The sequence below is a fragment of the Chrysemys picta genome, chromosome 2 (assembly GCF_011386835.1).
Source record: "Chrysemys picta bellii isolate R12L10 chromosome 2, ASM1138683v2, whole genome shotgun sequence".
In the NCBI taxonomy this organism is placed as follows: domain Eukaryota; kingdom Metazoa; phylum Chordata; order Testudines; family Emydidae; genus Chrysemys; species Chrysemys picta.
Genome location: NC_088792.1, coordinates 153,059,469 through 153,081,606, shown reverse-complemented (window position 1 = coordinate 153,081,606; position 22,138 = coordinate 153,059,469). Strand labels below are relative to the sequence as shown.

The window sequence follows — 22,138 nt, the reverse complement described above, 5'->3', positions numbered from 1 at the left end:
CTAGAGGACCTAGTGCTCCCTTCTGGCCTTAAACGCTGTGACTCCCTGCAATGGAGAAAGTCAGACCAGCTGATCATAATGGTTCCTTCTGGCCTTAACGTCTATGAACTTTTTGCACAAGTTGCTTTTCTTTTTAACCCACACTACGCACGTCCCTCAACCCAAGTCACAGCCAGGTCCTGGATAGCCTTCATAGGAACCAGCATTAATTTGCTATCATGGAAATAGCCAGGAGACCACAAAATAAGGGGTGGGAGGGAACAACAGAGCATTAAACCAACAGCTGCACCGCGGGTGCTGGTGGTGAGGGCGGAGGAGTTGGGGAAGACGGGCAAATAACAAAGTAAACAAAATGGTGGGAGCCAAGCACTCCCATGTACTCCAGGGGTTGCACTTACAGTGTTCTATTTAGAGTTCAGGGATGCAGGGACTGGGCTCTTCTGATCTGTCAATGTAGTGCCTAGTGTACTACTCGCACCGGGGACACAAATAGACACGTATTAGGGCCTTTGTGCAGCTGGAGCAAGGTTTTCAAACCGTGGGGGGGCACGGAAGAACATTTGGAGAGCGAGCAGCAATGCCAGGAAGCTTGTGCCAACCCCACATGGTGGGGAGCGTGCGCCACCTCCACCCCCCAACTCACCTCAGCGGGCCAGCATCATCTGCCACGGCCAGATGGATTTCCGCTCCCGACAGCCTCCGCACCCAGAGACCGTCGCACGTGCCTTCCCCCGCCCTGAAAACCCGAGCGGGGAGGGGCAGTAATTGGCCCTGCCCTAGCAGGGCAGCCTGGCCCGCTGCTGAAGCAACCTTGGCTGTGCCAGTCAGTATCTGTGTACTTGAAACTTCCAGGTTTAGGTAAATTAAAGCGGCGTTAAGGTCTCGGTTAGGTTTACGAGTAAGCTATCAAGTATACTTTTGCATGCGTCTATTTTTGTCTGGGTTTGGGGGGGCTCAACCAAAAATCCTAACTCAAAAGGGGGAGAGGGGCGCTCAGCTCAAGACGTTCGCAAACCGCTGCTTTAGGGAACCCTGTCGAAATGCCGTATTGCAACATGCAATAAAAGACTGTATCCAACAGGACATGTGGCAGCCGCCTGATTTTACAGGTTTGATGGTATGGATGAAACAGAGCAGATTCTTTGGGGGAAGCATTGCTGCATGTGCCTCTGACGCAGTAGCGAGTGGGGTGGATTGACCTGGGAATGTCGTTTAGTTTTACTGGGGCTGTCTGCATGGGGGATGGGAGAGCAGAGGATGACTTTAGGTGAGAGATGGTACCTGAGCCAGGAAGGGGGTGGGGAGTCGAGTCCTTTGCCTGGGAAGCTGGACAAAGGGAGAGGGGGAGAGAGCCGGCTGGAGGGGTATTTGGTTTCAGTTTGGGGCTGGCTGGGAAGAGGCAGGGAACCCCAAGTCTGGGGCCTAAGATCCTTGCCCCCCAGAGGGACCTGGCTGAGGGGTCCTGGTTGTATCTACAAGCCCTGCTTGAGACTGTGTTCCTGTCCTCTAATAAACCTTGGGTGTTACTGGCTGGCTGTGAGTCACGGTGAATCACAGGAAGTGGGGCGGGGGGGTGCAGGGCCCTGACTCCCCCACACTCTGTGACAGTGCCATGTTCAGAATAACGGCCAAAGGATTGCTGGGGGTTCCGTGCAAAGCAAGAGCCAGGGGCTACTGATAACCTTCTTGTCCACCGTGTAGTCCACCGGGGGTGGGGGGCCCAGTTTGCTTGGCACATCGAGAGAGCAGAAGCAGTTGGAATTTTTTTATCCTCTGGGCAAGGAACAGGCTTTGGGAAGGCTTTCAGGCATGCTGGGGGGGAGGGGAGTACCAAACTGGGGTCCCAGATAAGCTGACTCAATCTCACTTTCTGGGCATTCCAGGGCAAACAGCTTCTCCCCTCCCTCCGTACCCATCATAAAATCAACAGCCACCTACTTGGACTTGTTGAGACTGGCCTCAGCAGCAGCCGCCTGCAGGAGCTGGGTAGATTTGCTGACTGGGACCCCAAAAACTGCGCTGTGCGTCACGTCGCTCAGAATCCTCCTGTGTCCCACGCGCTGCGTCTTGGGGGAGGACGGAGGGGTGAGGGAGCCCAGCTTTTGCCCCTGGACAGCTGAAGGCGGTGTCGTTTGAGGTTTTTGCTGTTGCCTTATCGGGGCCTGCTTCTAGGAAGGGAAGCAGATGTACAAGCTACTCATCCACGAACAATGGCAGGGTTTGAAGAATTACTGAACATCAGGGCCCTGACCTCACGCAGCATAATGGAGCAGGGGAAAACTGAAAGAGCCTCACTGACCTACAGTATTAGGGTCCCATTTAGATATAATCACAAGTGACAACACTTTTGAGCTGCGCTGGAGCTCTGGCAGGGAAGACGGATTCAGCGTGTGCTACTAAAAGAGAAACAGCAGCCGCCACAACCAGGCATAATGGTTCACAACCAGGGCAGAAAAAATTCACACTAGAGAGGCCAGAAGTCTTGTCGGCTGGATGGATGGGTTAGAGGTTGTAGCAGGACAGGATTAAGGAGCAGAATATCTGAGAGTGCTAGCTGTTTATCAGGGAATGGATCCCCATGGATTTAATGGGATTTCCACAGAAACCTTGGATGTAATAGTTTCTTCACCGCTCAGGATACAAATTTCTTCCAAAACACAAGCCAGCCACATGCTTCAGTTGATTTGGGCTTGTTGTGTAACCATTTCAAGCCCCCATCCCAATACCCCCAGTGAGAATAGAACCCAGAACCTCCAACACCAAAACCCACAGCCCAGCACTTGAGCTAAAGGAACAATCCATTAGCTGGTAGCAGAGATTGGCTCCTATCTTCTGTGGCTCAGACAGTAGGGGGATACAGGACATAGCCAGCATGACACAAAACTATCCCAGAGCTGTGGGAGCCAACACTATTAAACATTACCGGAGTGTACACAGCTCAACCAAGGAACAAGGAAGGGCTGGACAGAAGGGAGTGGGGTAACAAAGTATTTGAAAGGTTTTAACAGCAAAAGGGGAAAGGAATTGCATAGGGAGGTTGAAGGGTGTAATGCTAGTCCCTAGCGTTTTTGATACAAAATGAAGACACGATGGGTCAATTCTGAAGCCTTTGAAATAAGAACTTCAAAATGTTACACAAAACTAGTTTCGCTTTCTGACCGCGTCACTCCTGCGAGATACATATACATGTACACCCACTAAGAAGACTGTGATGTTCAATAATAGCATGATCTGTCACCACTTGGTTTCTAAGTCAGCCTGCCAAGCGCGACTTCACAATCCAGCTGTACCTCAATCCCGATTTTAGAAGGGAAAAACTGGGGTGTGGAAAGAGATAGGAATCTATTTTATTTCCCAAGTTGAGGCATTTCTGTTAAGTCTCTGCTCCAGTATGCAGCAGCATCTTGGTCCATCTTCAACCAGGAAAGAGACATTTCCCTCTTTGTTCCTCCGGAACAAAAAACAAACAAAAAAAAGCACACATCCAGCATGGAGTTTGAATGCTGCAGTGTCACGTGCTCAGAGTGGCAGAGGAAGGCAATCAAGAGCAATCTTCCTTCACCTGCTTCATTTTAAGCCTAGTATCGTTCTCTGTAGGTCACAGTAAAACGGTGTTCAGGAAGGGACAGACGGGTTGTACTGAAATCTCGGCAGAAACGTATATGGCTTGTAATGTCAAAAAAGTTATGCAACGTGAAAAGGCCTTGGCAGGGCCAAGCCTGGCATTCTCTGCTGAGAGAGCCTGCTATGAAGAGATGTCGTCTCACTGCTCATTTTTTAAAGGAAACAATTAATGCTTTTTCCTGGTTTCTGTAGGAATGGGAACTGCACTGCATGCAGCAGTTGTGATTCATCTTTTTGGGGATGCGGGGGAATTTTCACGCTGGATTGTTTTATTAAAGTTACGAAGATTTTCACGTAATTGAATTGTGTCAAAGGATCTCCAGGCACCTTCAGAAAGGCTCTTTAAGTCTCTGGAATTTTCTCCTGTAAGGGGAGTGGAATCATTCATAGATTACAAAGCCAGAAGGGACCATTGTGATCATCTAGTCTGACCTCCTGTATAACATAGGCCAGAGAACGCCTCCAAAATAATTCCTAAAGCAGATTTAAAAAGAAATATATATCCAACCTCGATTTAAAAATTGCCAATAGTAGGGAATCTACCACACGTGACCCTGGGTAAACTGTTCCAATGGTTAATTACTTACACTGTTAAAAATGTACGCTTTATTTCCAGCCTGAATGTGTCTAACTTCAACTCCCAGCCAATGGATCGTGTTAGACCTTTCTCTGCTAGATAATGAATGGGCCTGATCCAAAGCCCGTTCAAATTCAATTGTCAAACTCCCCATTGATTTTGGATCAGACCCACATGGGGGCAAAGCACTAATACACCTTACCCAAGGTCACCTAGCAAATTCAGGAACACAAGATTTGTGACTGTGTCCCCTATTCAATGTCCAGCTAAACATGAAAATTTAACTCATAGGTAACAGAGAAAAGTATGATACAGCCATAAGGGGTGGGGAGGGCAGAGAGAAACACTGCCCCAGCTTTTGGTCATATGAGTAATTCTGACAAAGTCCATTGGCCAAATAACCCTGGTGACATTCCATCAGCTTCACAGGGACTACACCAGAGAAGATCTGGGCCCAAGAAGAGTTACTTACTTATGAGGATAGCAGGATTTGGCCCTTAAATTTGGAATCAAATATTCTCTAGTAGAACTGGTTTATATAATGCAACTTACTTTGTATGTGTAGAAGATATAGCACGGAAACTGAGTGCATCCTCTTTTCATGCACAAACAAAATTGAAGTGATGGCCCTCCACTCCCCAAGAGACAAGCAAGAATGAATAGGCTTGGGCAGCAATGAAGGACAAAATGTAACTGCAGACACATTTTGGTAACGGGAGAATCACACTCTCTGGCACATCTCCCCTGTCTTTAATGAGTGGACAGTCATCTGCTCTCACGTCTCACTGCAAGGAAAGTCCTATTTCCCATCAAGTAAAGAGCACTCATTTTGGATATATGTGCAAGGATGATTGGGAACATGGATGAGTGTGGTTTTTTTTTTGTTTGTATAATCTGTTGTAAAAATCTCTTTTTCAATATAGCCAGAAAACACAAAACACGCCCACCCCACCTACCAGAATCAAGGCAGAGTGGAAGGCTGCTCTTTTTGTACCTGCTTTTTCCAATCAAGGTTTCAAGTAAACTAGGGTCAAGAGTCTCAGAATCTACTCCTGATTTTGGGTGCTTCAGTTGGCAGATGCCCAAGTTCATGGCCCATGTTTACTAGATGATCACAATGGTGCCTTCCTGCCTTGGAATCTAGCAATCTACAATGCCTCAAAGTGGACTGATTTCAGGGAGTGTTTAGCACCTGCCCTCTGGGGAAAATGCAAAACACCCACACCCATGTCCCTAAAGCATCTGTTTGGGCACTCAATTCTAGTCACTTGACAGTCTTTGCTTAGGAGACTAATGCTGGCACATGGAGTGGGCACTACCCACTGACCTTGGTCAGCCCACTCCAGGAGAGAACACATCAGTTTTATGCCATATGTTAGCATTACCTCTGCATAAACACGTCTAGATGACATCATAGGAAAAAATGTTTGCCAGCTCCTAATGGGGCACATTGTTCAACCAGATTTTCAGAGCAAGGGGCTAGGAGTCAGGAATCCTGCACTCCGCTCCAGTCTTAGATAGTACCCCCACTGCTGTAGTATCAGTGTACCTCACAAAGTTGTAACGGCGGTATCCTCACACACTCCTGTGAAGCAGGCTGTGCTATTACCCCTACTGGACAGAGGGGGAACTGAGGCACAGAGAGACTAAGTGACTTGTCCAAGTCAGAGTGTCTGTGGCACAGCACGGAATTGAACTTGGGTTTCCCCAAGTCCCAGGCTGGATTGTGAAGTCACGCTTGGCAGGCCATCTTTCCTCTCCTGATTTGCAGTATCCATCTCTGCTACAGTTCCACACCCCGCCCCCACATCAGTGAAATGCATGTGATGCCTATCTCATGCAGGGTTGAGCAGCTTTGCCATATGTATTCAGGGACACTTAATGCAGGTTAAGTATATTCTGTACAAGAGAGGAAAAAGTTATTCTCCTCCCTTCTCTCACCTCAACCTACACTGCTCTGTTACAGAAGACCAAACTTCAGTATACCTGAGGGGCAGTTTCCACAGAGAATCTAGCACCTACTGGTAGGAAAAAGCCCAAACAAAACCTGTCTCTTGGAAAAGCACCTTAGAAGCAGCAAGACTGGCTCTGACAGCTAGAGCTTGGTACCAAGTACTGGAGTTGCAGGCCTTATCCCCTAGCCCCTTTGGGTTGAATCCTGGGGGACAAAAACAGGATCATATCCCGCACAACTAGCCAGGCAGGTTGCGAGTTTGGTTTGTGCCCGGGAAGTGCTTCGAGTTCCTCCAGTGAGCAGCACTTATATTGCACTTCCATTCCTTCCCCCCCCCCCCCCACTCCCTTCTCTGCAGCTTTCAAGGCCTCGCTGGTTCTTACCACTTGCTCCTGCGCAGGTGCTGGCTGGACTGCAGCCTGTGGCTGCTGCGGCACTGGAGCCTGTTGCTTTGGCTGAGCCACCACTACCGCGGTCTTCTGTTGCATGGCTGCCTGCTGCGCAATCAGCTGCTGCTGGTAATAGTTCTGCATCAGTTGCTGCTGCGCCGGCGCTCCCTGCTGGATCACTTGGAACTGCGACATGGCTGGCTGCTGCATCACTTGGAACTGCGGCACCGTAACAAAAATGGAGAGCCATGGCAATTGGGGAAATAAAAAACAAGCGGTGAGGACTTCGAGGCCATCTGCAAAGGGCTACTGGAAAACTGGATTTGTGCCCTAAAAATGTAGCAACATTTTCTATTCCTTCCCACCTTGATCAAATGTTAAAAAGGTCTCCTCTTTCCTTGTTTTACTGGGTATCTCCTTGGCGTGACCCTGAGTTAACACACCTACCTATTCAAGTTTAACAGAGGCTTCCTTTTACCACTTCTCAGTTAGGCATTGGGCTTATATTGGGTACGTCTACACAGCAAAGAAAAACCTGCAGCTGGCCTGTGCCAACCAACTCAAGCTCACAATGCTTGGACTTGAGGTTTTTAAGGTCAGGTCTGACAAAGCCCGAGCTAGGATGATTTAGTTGGGGTTGGTCCTGCTTTGAGCAGGGGGTTGGACTAGATGACCTCCTGAGGTCCCTTCCAACCCGGATATTCTATGATTCTATGACTTGGACCCACCTTCCAGGGGGTCCCAGAGCTCAGGCTCTAGCCTAGAAGTCTACATAGTACTGAAACAACCCTGCAGCCCAAGCCCTGCTAGCTTGACTTGGCTGGCACAACCCAACAAGGCCCTGATAGCAGCTGATGACTCAAGGTGCTAACAATAGAAGAGAGAATAAAGAAACCCCCTCGTTCCTCTAACGCTTCTCTGTGCCTCTGCTAAGAGTAGGTTGGAGACATCTGTACTTGCTACCTTGTGGCACCATGGCCTAGTACAGATGCCAGACGCACTGAGAAGCAACCATGCTTACCTGCTGAGCTTGCATCATCTGCTGTTGCTGCTGCAGTAGCTGCTGCTTCAGGAAGAGCTGCTGCTGATGCTGAGGTGTGGCCTGCGGCTGAGTAGAAGGGACTGGCGGCTGGGCTACTGGGGTCTGCTGAGGAGCAGGCGGCTGCTTGGGCTGGGGCTGAGGGGCAGGCTGTGGTTGAGCTTGCGGAGGTGGCACTTTAGGCTGCTGAACGCTTGCAGGAAGCGAGGGCTGGCCACCACCCAAAGCAGCAGGGCCTGCAACTAAGAGGGGAAAGACGACGTACACAGAGATCAGAGCATGCAAACGTCCTGCTGCCCAGCAGAGCTCCAGCAGGGTCCAGGAACAATGCTTACACTCAGCCTCCCCTTAGAGAAGAGTCCTAAAGAGAGGCAGCATCTTATTGTTCTTCAGGAGCATCCTAGGGGATTTAATAGGGAATTGTATAGGAGGATTCCAAAAATCCATAGGTTCTCAGCTAGACTGTCCAGATTCTCAGAGCAGGTGAGACAGCACCAATGATTTTCACAGGAAATTTAGGGTTTTTGGAAGTTTCCTGTGAAAAATTCCATTTGATAAAAATTAAAAAGAAAAAAAAAGTTTCCAAAATAACTATTTGCGCAGCGCTAAAAAAGCTTTATATGTTACTATCAATTGTAAAACTTTACCAAAAGTATTTTCAAGTTTTCATTAAAACAAAAACCATCAAACAAAACTAGAAACTGTTGACCAGGATGAAAGATTTCTGCAAAAAGTTTTGGTGGCTAGAAAAACCAACCACCAACTTGCTTCAAATCAAAACACTTTTTTCCTCCATTGAAAAAGGTACCAGCTAGCTCTAATTCTTCTTACACTAAACTTCCTTAGAAGCCTGTTTAATTTCTGTAAGACTATCCGTTCTCTCTGTACTCAGTTCTACAGGATTTTTGCCATGACTGAAATGTTGGAATGAATTTATTAAGCAAATTCAAGGAGCTTCTGAGCAGGCTCAGGTTCTGCTCTGTGGATTTTATAAGTAGGCCCCGACCCACCTTGTGGCTGGATGGCTGCCTGGGCTGTGGGCCTCTTTCTAGGGGTGAGGGCTGGCTGAATAGGCAGAATTCCAGGGTTGGGTTGAGTCTGTCCTGCTTTAGGTCTCTGACGTGGAGCTATGGAGGTTTCCATTGGAGGAATGGGATCAGTCAGCCTGAGTCGGAGGAAAAACAAAACATGAATAGAAGAAGGTAAGCTGCTTCCAATTAGCTGCTTGAATTAAAAAAAATGTTTTACTGAGCTACTGAACACCATGGACAGTGATTCCTAAGGCAGGAAACTGCTATGGTTACATAGGTCTGAGACATAAGGTAACCATAAAATCAGAGCTATCTACATCAAAAGCCAGTTAGATTCCCATTAAATAAGACTAAGGAACAAAGAACTAAATTTACCTGCAAAGTTCAGGCAAACCAACATTCTAGCCCAGTGGCCAGTAATCGTATTTTTACAGAATAATCTTGTTATTACTTAATATTTATATAGTGCTTTTATCAGTAGATACCGAAGTGCTTTACCAAGATCAGAGAGTATCATTATTCCCATTTTAAAGGGGAGAATAACTGAGGCCGACAAAGGAAGCGACTTGCCCAAGGTCACTAAGCCAGGCAGTGGCAGAGAAGGGAACAGCATCTATACCTCCCAATTCCCAATCTGCTGCTTTACCTAGTTAGTGGAACTCCCTCCATGACAATGCAAACTGGGGAAGGTAGCACATGGCATTGCTCCGACTGCTGCCAACAATGCTTAAGTAGCAAGTGAATAATCAAAGTGAAAGACACCGGAGTGAATATACATGAGTCATTCCTACGCAGGCTACTGCAAGTCATTTGGAAGTTGAAACAAATGCACTTGCAAAATTAATCCAGCATGTTCATTTTGCCTTCTCTTGTGATTATGGCTTTTCATCTTGCTGGACAGCTGGAACGTGTCAAAATTGCTTAATGCATTTAATGTGCATGTTTGACACAACATACTATTTAAATCTGGACTTTTTATAGATTTATGGAAGAGCAGATGAAGGGCATAATGAATTCGCTTTATGGCAGCTGGCCTCCTTCAGCAGAACTGTATAGATTGGCATCTTAAAAAGTACTCTTACCGAGAGGTGTTGGCTTCAACCGAAGTATCAGGTACTTGTACTTTCCCCTTCATATTTACCATCCCATAATAATGCAAACCCGCAGGGCATTATTGTGCCCTGAGGCGCTCAAGACATCTTAATGCCTTTCAGTATTTTTGATCGCTGAGCTAGATAAGAAATTACTCTATTATTATTGAAGCTCGGGTATAAAAATACTACTAAGGGAAACTTCTGGGGCTAATTGCTGCTAGGTAGATTGCATCACAAGAGGTATTCTTTCAGTGTTTGATTGTTATCTACATAGGGCCTATGAATATATTAGACACACTGCAGTAAATATAAAAGATGTACTCAGTGCCCTGAAGAGTTTACGGTCTGACCTGAGTCAGGACACAACAAGAGATGGAAGGATGGAAGATGGGTCCATCAATGGCTATTAGCCAGGATGGGCAGGGATGGTGTCCCTAGCCTCTGTTTGCCAGAAGCTGGGATTGGGTGACAGGGGATGGATCACTTGAGGATAACCTGTCTGTTCATTCCCTCTGGGGTACCTGGCAGTGGCCATTGTCGGAAAACAGGATACTGGGCTTGATAGACCTTTGGTCTGACCCAGTATGTCCGTTATGTTCTTAGCGAGGTTATTAGAACATCAACGAGCAGAACGACATGCATTACAGCAATATGCTCCCTATGTGGTGGATTCTCAATCCCTGGCAGACTCCAGACCTTCGCTGATTGTCATTCTAAGAGATGTTCTAGCTCCAGCAGAAGCTCTGGGTGAAATGGTCAGGCCCATGTTTTGCAGGAGGTCAGACTAGATCGTACTGGGTCCTCCTGGATTTAAAATCTATAAAAGTTCATGTGGTTGCTCTGCAGGTTTAAACTCTGGGGGCCTAACCCAAAGGCCACTGAAGTAAACAGGAGTCTTTCTACTCATTTCAATAGGCTCTGGATAAGGCCCTTAATAGGGATGCTGCAGAACAGACTGATAAACCTTTGGCATATGGACTTCAAGCTGCTACATTGAAACAGTGCCATTAGTTTACAAAAATCTAGCAACTGACTCAGACGCAGCACTGTGCGTACGGGGAAAGAACTCGCTTTCATCTTACCATTTGCTGCCTTTCACTTTAATGAGCATTTTTATTTTAAATTACAAGTCCCAGGATTACAGTAGAAACCACAATCTACTTTCTGTAGCGTGAGCCAAAAGATAACACTAGTGGTTTTTTTAATGGAAACACGGTTCAAAATCTGAAAAGAGACAGATGAAAAGAGAAATGTGTTACACAGATGCTCTTACCTGGCTTTTGGCTGGCTCTTTTTTGCAGCTGCTTCACTAGCTTTCACTGGTTCTGGGAGCTTAGCAGGGATTGGAGAATTCTGAAAATCCAAAAACCATTGGGTTTACTACACACAAAGTAGAAATCATGCAGGATTATAGATAAAGTTTGCAAAAAAAGCCTGAGCAAAATCAATGGAATTTAGGATCTTAAGTCAGTCAAGTTACATCATTTTTGAAAATGACAACTACCCCATCATTAATGGCTTAGGGAAATAAAGTATGGAAACCCTTCCAATGTTAAAAGTGACAGACAACCTTATAAATCAGGACCAAGTCAACTTCATAATGTCTGGTTGCCATTTGTGGAATTTGAACACAAATATACAAATAGACGGTTGACATGACACAAATGGGTATTTTAAAAGGTAACAAATATAGATAATGAATAAGATTTGTTAATATTTGAATGGAAAGTTCATGTACGTTAACTTTGACAAAATAAAAAAGTTGCAAATATGCCCCAAACAAGAGAAATGTAATCCGAAGCTGAATGGAAAAACCAGGAAGTCTCCAAACCATTATCTTTAGGCAACTGGATGAAAGTTGTGTACCACCCAAATATCCCTAATACAGTATAAAGCTCCTGTAAACCACAGTTTTGAATTGGATTCTAACAAGATATACTAAACATCATCAGATGACTATATTCGATTTAGTGTACATTTTAAATGGAATTTGGCTAATCTCAGTTAACCAGACTATAATCACAAACCCAACTGCAGTAATGATTACATATGCTATGAAGAATTAGCCTGGAAAAATCAGTTCCACAAGCTTGGTCTAGTTTGCCATGTACATATGCACCTCAACAGAAGTTCCCCATGACAGCCTCATACTGGTAACTTATTTACCACCATGTCCAGTTTATTTGCCAGGGCTGATTTTTATTTATTTATTTTAAACTATGGGGAGTGGGGAACCAAACCAAACCACAAAACAGCATATGCTTCTGTTAATTATAGGCCTGGGAACCCACTGATGCAATAGGCCAGTTGTCCTAATATTCAGGGTTTCCCCCATTTTTCACACAAACAAGTTGTACCACCAATTGTTTGTATAGTAGCCCTGCAAGATTTCTATCGCTACTTATGTTCACGTAGTCATTTAATGTTGCTTAATTATCAGCTGAAAAAAGATGAAGGCCTACATTTTCAAGAGGAACTACTGATTTTGGGGGGACTAGCTTGAGCCCCCTTCAATGTGTCTGATTAATCACTTTTGGAAGTTTCAACTTAAATGTGGGAGAGAGAAAGAGAGAGAGAATGAATTGACTCTATACGGTGAACTTGCCCACTTCCCTCACACCTACAATGAACAGGCTTCCAATCTCCACAGAACAAAACATGGGCAGCATCCCAACCCTTCCCCACACCCCCACCTCCCAATACCACAAGACATTAATGACTAGAGAGTCATTGCTGGTGTAGCGCAACACACAGAAACCTCCTCCCTACACCACTCTATTGTACTTTACTGCAACATGCTTGGAATCCCATGGGCTGTCCTCTTTCTGGGTTGCATCATTGCTACCTACCTTTGCTCCTGTACCGAAACTGAAGTGCACATAAAAGAAGGGCACTTAAATGCATCCCCCCTCTTCTCTCCTTCCAAGAGACATGTTTTCACTGCCTCCTTTGATAACACTCAGACAGAAAGTGTTTGCTGATTTTTCTTGGGCCTGTACAACCAAACCTCCAGAGATTTGTCCTTCCTAGCCGCCCGCATTTTCACATCATTTAGAAGCTGTCAAATCTCATCACCCCTTCTGCTGCTGCTTTTAGACATGGTGATGGATGGATGCCACCATGAAAACAGCAAAATTACTTCCTTTCCCGCACTTTGCTAGTTATCTTCCCCAGAAAGCTTTTAATCTACCATCTACCTGTATTACTCAGTAGGTAGGACGTGTCCTTTGTGCAATCACTGATTCCTAGTTGTCTCAGACAAGGAATCTGCCATTCTTATACCCCAGAGCCACAAACTAAATTAAAGCAATGGGTTTCTCCAGCAGCCTAAATTAAATGGAGATAAGGAATAATAGTGCAAAGAACCTTCAGATGGATTCCAGCCCCAACTCCACTGAAAGGGTCCCTGCGAACTTACCTGTACATTTGGGACAGGGCACTCCCTCTTTGTTAACTTGAATGCAAAGTAGGAGACCTGGTAAATATCAGGTCTCTTGTCAGGGTCTGGTTCAAGCATATACCCTAAAAAAAAAAAAAAAAAGATCATCTGAAGACTTGGGTGCCAAATATTAGATGCAGATTCATGGATAATCATGCAGCTAATGTCTGCCAGATTTGCACATGGTACATGAGCCACACCTTCCAGGTCAAGTTTGGATTGCAAGGCAGCAAATCTCTCACACCCCTCAAGAGATGGTGTACTTAATGTACTTATTCTGCTGCGATTGTATGTATTCTACACATATAGACCAGAGTACCAAATCTTGCACTGGACCTGCTGGGATTATACAGCGTACGTGTCGTGGCTCAGGGTGTCCAAGAAGTCTTTAATTGCAATCCTGGAGCCCTACTGTACTCCCATTAAAGTCAATAGCAAAGTTCTTCTTGACATCAGACGGAGCAGGAGCAGCTGCAGTTCCTTAATTAAAATACCAAGTCAGTTTACTTTCCCAAGCAAACCAAGGTAAGCATATTCATCTACCAATGGAACTTTTTAATGGTGCCCCTACAGTAGAAGTTGTCAGACTTCTTGGTGTGTCCTTGGCCCAAGTTACTGCTCCTATCTATAATTCAGTTCTCCAACTTTGAATCAGGGATATAGATACTTTCCCCTTCCCTTTATTTTGTCTATTTAGAGAGTAAGCTGTTTGGAGCAAGGACCAGCTGTTGCTATGTGTATGTACAGCACCTGGCACAGTGGAGCACTGATCTGGGATGATTTAGTTGGTGTTGGTCCTACTTTGAGCAGGGGGTTGGTCTAGATGACCTCCTGAGGTCTCTTCCAACCCTAATATTTTAGGATCTCAGTTGGAGGCTTCTAGTTCCTACAATAATGACAATAGAAAACTTTACATGTTTCTAATACTCTACCCATCTCTGCCTGAGAGAGTAGCTGAAGGACATCTGCATTGACTTGTCCCCTGCATAAACTGACTTCAAGCACTAACTTAGTTTTAATATCTGCTCAAACCAGGGCATATGGAACAGTGAAGAAGTACCAGCTTATTTTGAAAACATGTTGGAGTCTGCGTTACTCACACTCCTAGCTGGCAAAACCAAATGCTCTACTGAAAGCAAGCAAGATATTCCAGCTTTGCTGAGAGTAATGCATTGTATCCTTAATTACACAATCACTTGAGTCAGTGGGTTATTTATAATTATTTTACTTCTGTTTCTCAGTTCACAGAAGAAGATGAAATCTTATCACTAGTCTAAGTCACTGTGGCTCTTTTCAGCTTCTTATGCAAATAGACTTATTACTGGAGAAACATTTTTGCATAAACAGGCTTATTGTGCAAGTTTCTGAAGCAATCGTAAACCAAAGGGTTGTCTATTTCCCTAGTTTTCCACATAGAGTTTCTATTTGGATGGACTGTGATAACCTACTATCATAACCATCTTTGGCACAGCCATCTTCTAAATGACTGTAAACTCATTTGCTTCATCCTTGCATGTGAACAGGCCTTTTTGAAAGAGAGTACACACTCTAGGTCCATAGCTTTAATAGTTGGAAATTATAAAAACCAATAGAGCTTTATTTGTAACATGGAACCAAACTCTGCTATTGAAACATATACTCACGTATGAGACAGTGCATGTCCTGGGAGTAGCGAGAGTTGTCCGGAATGGTGAAGTTTCCATCACAAATTGCCACCTGACTCTCCCCAAATGGTAAAGTAAAGTAACACAATTTGTACAGTAAACAACCAAGGGCCTAAAGAGAGGAAAAAACAGTAGGAAATATTTAGACAACAGTAACCACTGCCACCATAGATTAAAGAGGAAGGATAGTCCAATGGTCAGAGCACTAGCCTGGGACTCAGGAGAACAGGGTTCAATTCCTTGCTCTGCCACAGGTTTCCTGCATGCCCTTGATCAAGTCACTTAGCCTCTGTCTCAGAGTTCCCCCTCTGTAACATGGGGATAATAGCACTTCCCTACCTGACATGTGAGGATAAACACATTAAAACAACATGAGGTGATCAGATACTATGAAAATGGATGGCAAATAAGTACCTAAGATAGACCACACACATTATTAGCCACAACACCCCCTCAGTCCACATATCAATATCTATATGGAGGGGACTAAGATACAGCTACTTGGTCCCAACATCAAATTAATCTAAATATACTTCATGTGTTGGGCCAGGTAGGAGGCCAAAAAGTTGTAGGCGCTTCAATCATACAAACTCTTCACCCACATTTGCCATTGTCCCCCATGGTGAGGAGGGTTATGCTGAGTAGAAAGAACAGTTTCACAGTACAGAGGTTCTCTTCTGGCTGAGGATTTTGTCTACAATGATTTCTCTGACCCAGAGCAATTTCTGTTGTCATAAATCAGCCTCATTAGGTCAAGGTCTAGTCACAGCTGCAAGCTACTTTTAAAATGCTCCACAGTCCTGAAGAGAGGTAGGTCTTATCTACCCTAGAAAGCTTTAAACACACCAGGATAAACAAACCAGCAAAACCCTCTTAGGGCTCGTCTACACGCACATTTAGTTGGCAGCAACCTGGGGTGTGAATCTACACCACATTAGCCTGCCGCCCTCTAACTGTTCGTGTGGACTCTGCTGACAGTTCATTGATCTGCTTCAATCTAGTCCTCTTCGAAAATGAACTAAATCAAAGCATATTAAACTTCAAATGCACATCAGCTGGGTCCATCTGGACAGTTAGTCTGTGACAGGCTCGCCAGGGATAGATTCATGCACAAGTTTGCCGCAAACGGATGGTTTGTGCAGACAAGCCCGTAGTGCAGATGCAGTTATACGAATACAAGAGTTCCTCGAAGTTATACCAGTATGAACTCTTTGATACTGGTATAATTGAGTCCATACTGGGAGTTGTACTGATAGAATTGTACTGCTAAAATGTGACAGCCCTAACCAAAATAGTTCCACCTGAACTAAATCTGTGAGTAGACAAAGCCCAAGTAAATTTGTATTAGTTGAAAACAGAGAGTAGTAAGAGAAATACAAGGGAAAGGAGGTTAAACGAAGCAGGATGGTCTCAGGGAATTGCCAGACTACAATCAGACAAATGGTCCATTCAGTCCTGATCCCATTTTTGACAGAAGCCAGAACTAGCTGCTTCAGAAGATGCTAAAGTCTCACAAAAGGGGTAATTTTGTAACAACAAAATCTACACAGGGGAAAAGTTTCTTCCTAACCCCAGATGTTGTACAATTGGCTTTTGCGTATAAAGAATATGAAGGAAGGTATTGTAATGAAATTGTGTTCTTCTTTAACATTAATTCTGGATTTTTAAATGTAATTTGTGAAATAGCTACAGGGAATGCATGGAGTTTATGACGCACAATTATTAATTATTATTATTATTACAGTAACACTTACAGGCTCCATTGTGCTAGGTTCTGTACAAACAACATGACCACATCCACACTAGAAGCCCTTCATAAGTTTGGGAATAGCAGTACAGTATACTCCCAACTATCCAAATAGTGGGGGGACATGGATTGTCTTCGGGTAATTGGGAGTTCAGGCACTCGAGAGGGCAGGAGCCATTCAGCAGCAGGGTGGCCTCTTCTGTGGCCGGGGACTTGTTCTCCTTGCAGTCTTGGCCAGTGGTCTCTGCTCTGCTCAGTTTATTTGCTCCTGTGACAGAGGGGCTGCAGAAGGCGGGCTGCCACAAGGATGGCCTCCCCCAAAGCTGCAGGCTCATTGTCCTCCTTACAGTCCTGGGGTCTGTTCTGAACCTCCGCATTATTCAAATCCCTTCCTCGTCCACCCCCCCACCCATGTATTTCATGCATCTCCTGCTCAGAGCCAAGGAAGGGTTCAGAAAACGTGGAGGTTTGACAATATGGTTTGTTAAAAAGGAGTATACTGTACACTACACTGGAAAAGCACTCCTAGGATGGATGCAACTATATCAGTAATGCCATGCTTCGTAGGGCATGACCATTCCTCCCCGAGCCATACAAGTTATACCAGGAAAAGCCCAGTTTGGCTAGTAAAACTATGCCTACACTAGAGGCTTCTGGCAACCGAGCTTTTGTCAGGGATCACACCCCTGACAGAGCTATTCTGGCAGGGGTCTGAGGCATAGACCTGCCCCAAGAGCCAGACACTGCCCCAGAAAGGATACGCTCTGAGGAGACAGGAAAGACAAAGGATGGTCAGGAAACAGACACTGTGAAGGTCAATGACTGGGTCCGGGTCAAACAGCAGGTCAGTAGCGGAGTCAGGAATAGAACCCAGGGAGTAATTCTGCCTGGGAGGGTGCTAGGGTGGCATTAAGTTTTGTGCCCTCCTGCTTTTGAGCTACTGAAGGGGGCCATCATAGGCTGCCTCTGGCTAGCAAAGCCACCCGAGACCCCTGCAGGGCTGCCCCTTACGCTGGAGGCATGGGGGCTGCCTTGCACAGAGCCTGCATTGGAAAATTTTTCCCCAGATTGGCTCCCTTTTATGCTGCCACAGCCGTGCAATTTCCAGTCAACTCCCAGTCCAGTGCCCTATCCACTAGATCACACTTCCTCCCAAGCCAGAGGCTCCTCACAACAAACAGCCCCCAGCCCTATAGGGGCTCCCACTGAACATAGCAAAATGAAAAGCTCAATAGGACTAGGTGTGCACGCAGGGTTTTGCGGGACGGAGCTCGTAGCAAGGAAAATGGCCTCTTGCACAGCAGAATGTACTGTGCTCGCTTTTCTTCCTCTCGTATACATTGAGCTGTATACGTAGAGCAGTTGTTGAGGCTACAGTTCAACTCTTGTACACCAGTTACTGTCTGACCGTTACCTAACTCAGAACTTTACAAAGCAGTTAGCTACACCCAAGCGTAACCTTTAAACTAAGCCATTCCATTCCTTCTACTCATTAACTTCTGCAGAACCACCATTATGCGGACACACCAGAGACAGGAGTTTCTTCTCTTTTTTCACTCTGATGTGAAGATAAGCCACCTGTATTTTATTCGGTCCTATGGGTACACATTGCTCAACAGTCACATTTCACCTTCAATAGGACAGCAAGTAAAACAGGTTTAGAAGTTATCACTAGAAACAGAGTGCTAAAAACATCAATGAGGAAAAATCTGGTTTTTCTACAAACCGAAAACTATAGCCAGGTTTGGGAATCCAGGGCCGAGTTATTGTCTCGGGTAGGAACCCATGTCAGACTTTTTTTTTTTTTTAAATACAGTATAGCTTTGATTTTATGTGATCAAGACCCAAAACCAGGTGCAGCTTTGGATCTGTTCCAGTCTGGGGATTTATCTGAACCCAAACCAAAAAAATGCTAGGTTGCACACTCCTGGGAAGTGTTATCGGATTTGCACTTACATGTGCAAACTGCAACCAATGAATTTCATACAGCTCTGAATTAAAGCATCATAAGAGGGAGTAGAACAGAGATTCAATCATGTTTCATGAACTGGCCACCATCATTTGAAATAACTCAACACAAAGATCAAATGGAGGCTCTCACTATACAGAACTAACTAAAGTAATCCAAGTTTTTTTATTCAAAGCTGCAAGTCAGTTATGTGAATTTTGAGTGGATTTCATACATACCCATATATCTGCTTTTGTAGTAATAAGTTTGCCACTATACAGGTTGACCATTTCTGGTGCTCTATAGGATAATGTGGTGTACCTACAAGAGAAAGCTTTGTTAGTTAATGGAAGTCACAGGGTAGTGAGTTGGGGAGGGAAATTCATTCATTCATTCATTTTAATTACACAGGATTCCCTTCCACATGCCCCAACAATTCAAATTTCACTTTTCTATAACAGAAATGCGCTAGGTGCTGAAGTTCTAAACCAGCAAAAGGATTTCTAGTGCATTTTATAGGTTGAAGTATGATAGAATGAAGCTGGTTATTAAAAAAAAAAAAAGTTAACTCCCACAGACTTTCTAGGGAAACGAGGGATATTGCAAGATCCTTTTAACAGCCAAGAGTTTGCTTACAAGAAGTCCAATCCTCTTACAAGTCAGAGCTAGTAACATACAAAAACTCAGAATGTTAACTTGCTATTCCACATAGGTCGGTAGCTGCATGTCCCTTGCACTGTCCTCATTCCCGGGGCTTTGGACAAAATCCAGTCATTATAATTTCAAGTGTGGCTTCTAATAAATAGGCTTCCATGCTGGGAGTTCTGCTCAGAGGTATTGTGAACAGGAGGAAAATTACTTTATAAAAAACAAATGGTAATTGAAAACTGCACCAGTTGTAACTAAAGTACTGGCAAGAGTCAGACAGTCTAAAAGATCTCTAATAATTAGGTTTTGTATGAGGGTGGATACCTTGATTTAAGGATGCTGTGGTCATGTGTGCTATTTACCTTGATTATGGAAGGGTGTGGCACAGGGCCAGCTTCTTTTGCCAGCTTAGCAATAAGTGTGCAAAACAGGCTTGGACTGCATTGCAAGACTAGGAGCACTATAAAAATCGAAGTCAAACAGCTGTACATGTGAGATGCAGGAAGGACTCACTTTTCATAGGGTTTAGTTATTTTCATGCAATTCCTGGCATGTGATTTTATAGTCAGGGAGTGTTAGAGTAATCAAAGAGTTTTCAATAGAGATTTTAAGCTATATGAGACCCCAGGTCTCCCATTCTCTGTCCCTTCCTTTCCCCCACATATCTTCCCCCCGACCATCACCTCCCTGACTCAGGACCTGCTACAGTATCACCCAACTTTTCTCCCCTTTTAACAGCTTCCTCAGGACCCCACTTTGCAGCCACCACCTGTCAAATCTCAGATGAACACTTTCAGAGCCCCATGCTGCATTTTTTAAGGCAACCATAAGAGTCACTGCTGAGTAATGTATGGTGTGTCAGGGATTATTTTGTCCTATTCATTGCCTCGCAGTGCAGGCAACCCTAGGAGCGAGGAACTGAGACATACTGACCCCCATAATGTAGACCACTGAGCTGGTCAGTATCTATCAATTCAAGGGTTCTATTAGTCTTAAATCAATTTCCTGGCTTTCTGGAGTAATTTGTTTCCTCACCCACAAAGCATCCAAACTACCATGCTTAGACCTATGCACAGGTTAGCATTATCATCACCACCACACCAGGGCTAGGATCAGGGCCCTATGGGGCTAGGTGCTGCATAAATTCAGAACAAAAAGACAGGCCCTATCCCAAATATCTGAAGCGTAAACTGTAAGCTAAGAGACACCAGATGGATACAAATAAACCATTGGGGAAAACAACGAGACAATATTGGTTACCATGTTAGACAGCGGCCTCAGCATACCAGCAGCCTAACGGTTGTCATGTTTTTTGGTAGGTATCGTGACAAAGGAGAGTTTTAAGGAGAGCTCAGAGGGAGGCTCATGAGGTAGCTTTGTGGAGGTTTAGAAGCGTGAGGGGCAGCATGGGAGAAAGCGCAAAGGAGTTTGTTTGAAATTTTAGCAGGTGGGCGACTGAGGCTGGCATCATGGACCAGTTGGAAGGGGCAGTCAACATCTTGGTTGCAAACGAAAGATGACAGAGAATGGGAGACCTGCAGCTCATGTACTAATATTAACAGCTATGGGGAAAAAGAAAGAAAGAGAAAGAGAGAGAGGCACTTACTTCTTGATCTCCTCTTCTACTGCATTCACTCCTTCCATTTGAGGGTTCTGGAATTTGTTGGTGGCACTTCCGAAATCACACAGGACATAATGGCCACGATCATGTAGCAGGATATTTTCAACCTAGAAGCATTGCACACAAAACACATCCATTTCTTTGCATTAAATAAGAGTTCTCCTCATTTTCTATAGCCACAGCAAGAGGAATATTTTTAAGATTCTACAGCACATGTACTGGGTAAGTTTGAAATAGAAACATTCTTATAATAAAGAGGGGAAGAATAGCCATATAAACCAGCAAGACCCATGCACACCTCGGGGGGGAGGGGAGGAAAATCACATGGAAGACCATGTTCTAGCAGCAACCCTTCCCCTACATGCCCCTTTTCATTCCCCTCAACCCCACAAACAGATTGTATTGTCTCCATTAAGATTGTCAATTCTTCAGGACAGTGACTGTGTCTTAGTTGTCTAAAGTGTCTAAATATATTTTAATTGCTATGACCTACATTTTCAATAGTGAATTTTAATTTGGTGTGCTCAGCAAGAGATGCTTAAGACGGGCCTGATTTTCAGGAGATGCTAAGCACCTGCTGTCCATGGGGAAAGAAAAATAAAATCAGGACCCTTTAAAGTTGCCTCAAGTTGTGCACCCACAAATAACTAGTCATTTTAAAAAAATCCTTGCTTATACAAGTATCAGAGGAGTAGCCGAGTTAGTCTGCATCCACAAAAACAACGAGGAGTCTGGTGGCACCTTAAATTTGATTTGTTTGTTAGTCTTTAAGGTGCCACTGGACTCCTCGTTGTTTTTGTTTATACAATTTCTGCATAGAAAATGTAGGGTACCAAATATGCAATGGTTATAGCTAAAGAAATAAGATCTGAGCACACAACATATATACCTTAGATCTACTATCAAAGTGCATCAGCCAATGACCAACACGGACTCCAGCCCTCTCGAGCAATGTCTTCCCCACAAAATAGCTTGCAGAACTAGGCCCATTAGATTAAGCCCAGTTCCTCAGTTTCTTTCTCGACCACCGGCTACATTGATCACAGGATTGTCACTGAATTTTATCCAGCTTGATTTTCATGCAGGCTGTCAAAAGGCTTAGCACTTACAAGTGTTATTTGATAGGCCAAAGCCATACAACTGGATACTGAAACATCTATGATGGGCACAGGGTTAGTCTCTGGCTACTCCCAATATTTAAACATTGCCAAAACACTAGGATTACCCAGGTATTGTTTCAAACCAGTAGAACCATTGCCTTCCCTCACACTTAGGCCTTTCAACACAGATGGAAACAGAGAAAGAGAGAGAGAAGGAAGGATAGGCCAGGGTTTGGACACTAACCTAGGTTCAGGAAACGTCT

General features: G+C 44.7%; 1 protein-coding gene across 21 annotated transcripts in view; it reads right to left on the bottom strand.

The window, feature by feature from the left end:
- The window catches only part of AAK1 (AP2 associated kinase 1), a 143,035-nt gene that overhangs the window by 39,098 nt on the left and 81,799 nt on the right, over positions 1 to 22,138 (bottom strand). For 18 of the 21 annotated variants that reach the window (XM_065584432.1, XM_042840274.2, XM_065584424.1 and 15 more), the window contains exons 6-14: positions 20,761 to 20,882; positions 18,746 to 18,827; positions 14,791 to 14,923; positions 13,127 to 13,230; positions 10,982 to 11,061; positions 8,594 to 8,748; positions 7,566 to 7,825; positions 6,539 to 6,763; positions 1,939 to 2,168 (exon numbers count right to left, since the gene is read on the bottom strand). In XM_065584432.1, the coding sequence (XP_065440504.1) occupies positions 1,939 to 2,168; positions 6,539 to 6,763; positions 7,566 to 7,825; positions 8,594 to 8,748; positions 10,982 to 11,061; positions 13,127 to 13,230; positions 14,791 to 14,923; positions 18,746 to 18,827; positions 20,761 to 20,882 (1,391 nt within the window). The remainder of the gene's footprint in view (positions 1 to 1,938; positions 2,169 to 6,538; positions 6,764 to 7,565; positions 7,826 to 8,593; positions 8,749 to 10,981; positions 11,062 to 13,126; positions 13,231 to 14,790; positions 14,924 to 18,745; positions 18,828 to 20,760; positions 20,883 to 22,138) is intronic. The other 3 variants (XM_065584422.1, XM_065584431.1, XM_065584438.1) reach the window with 1 other exon arrangement.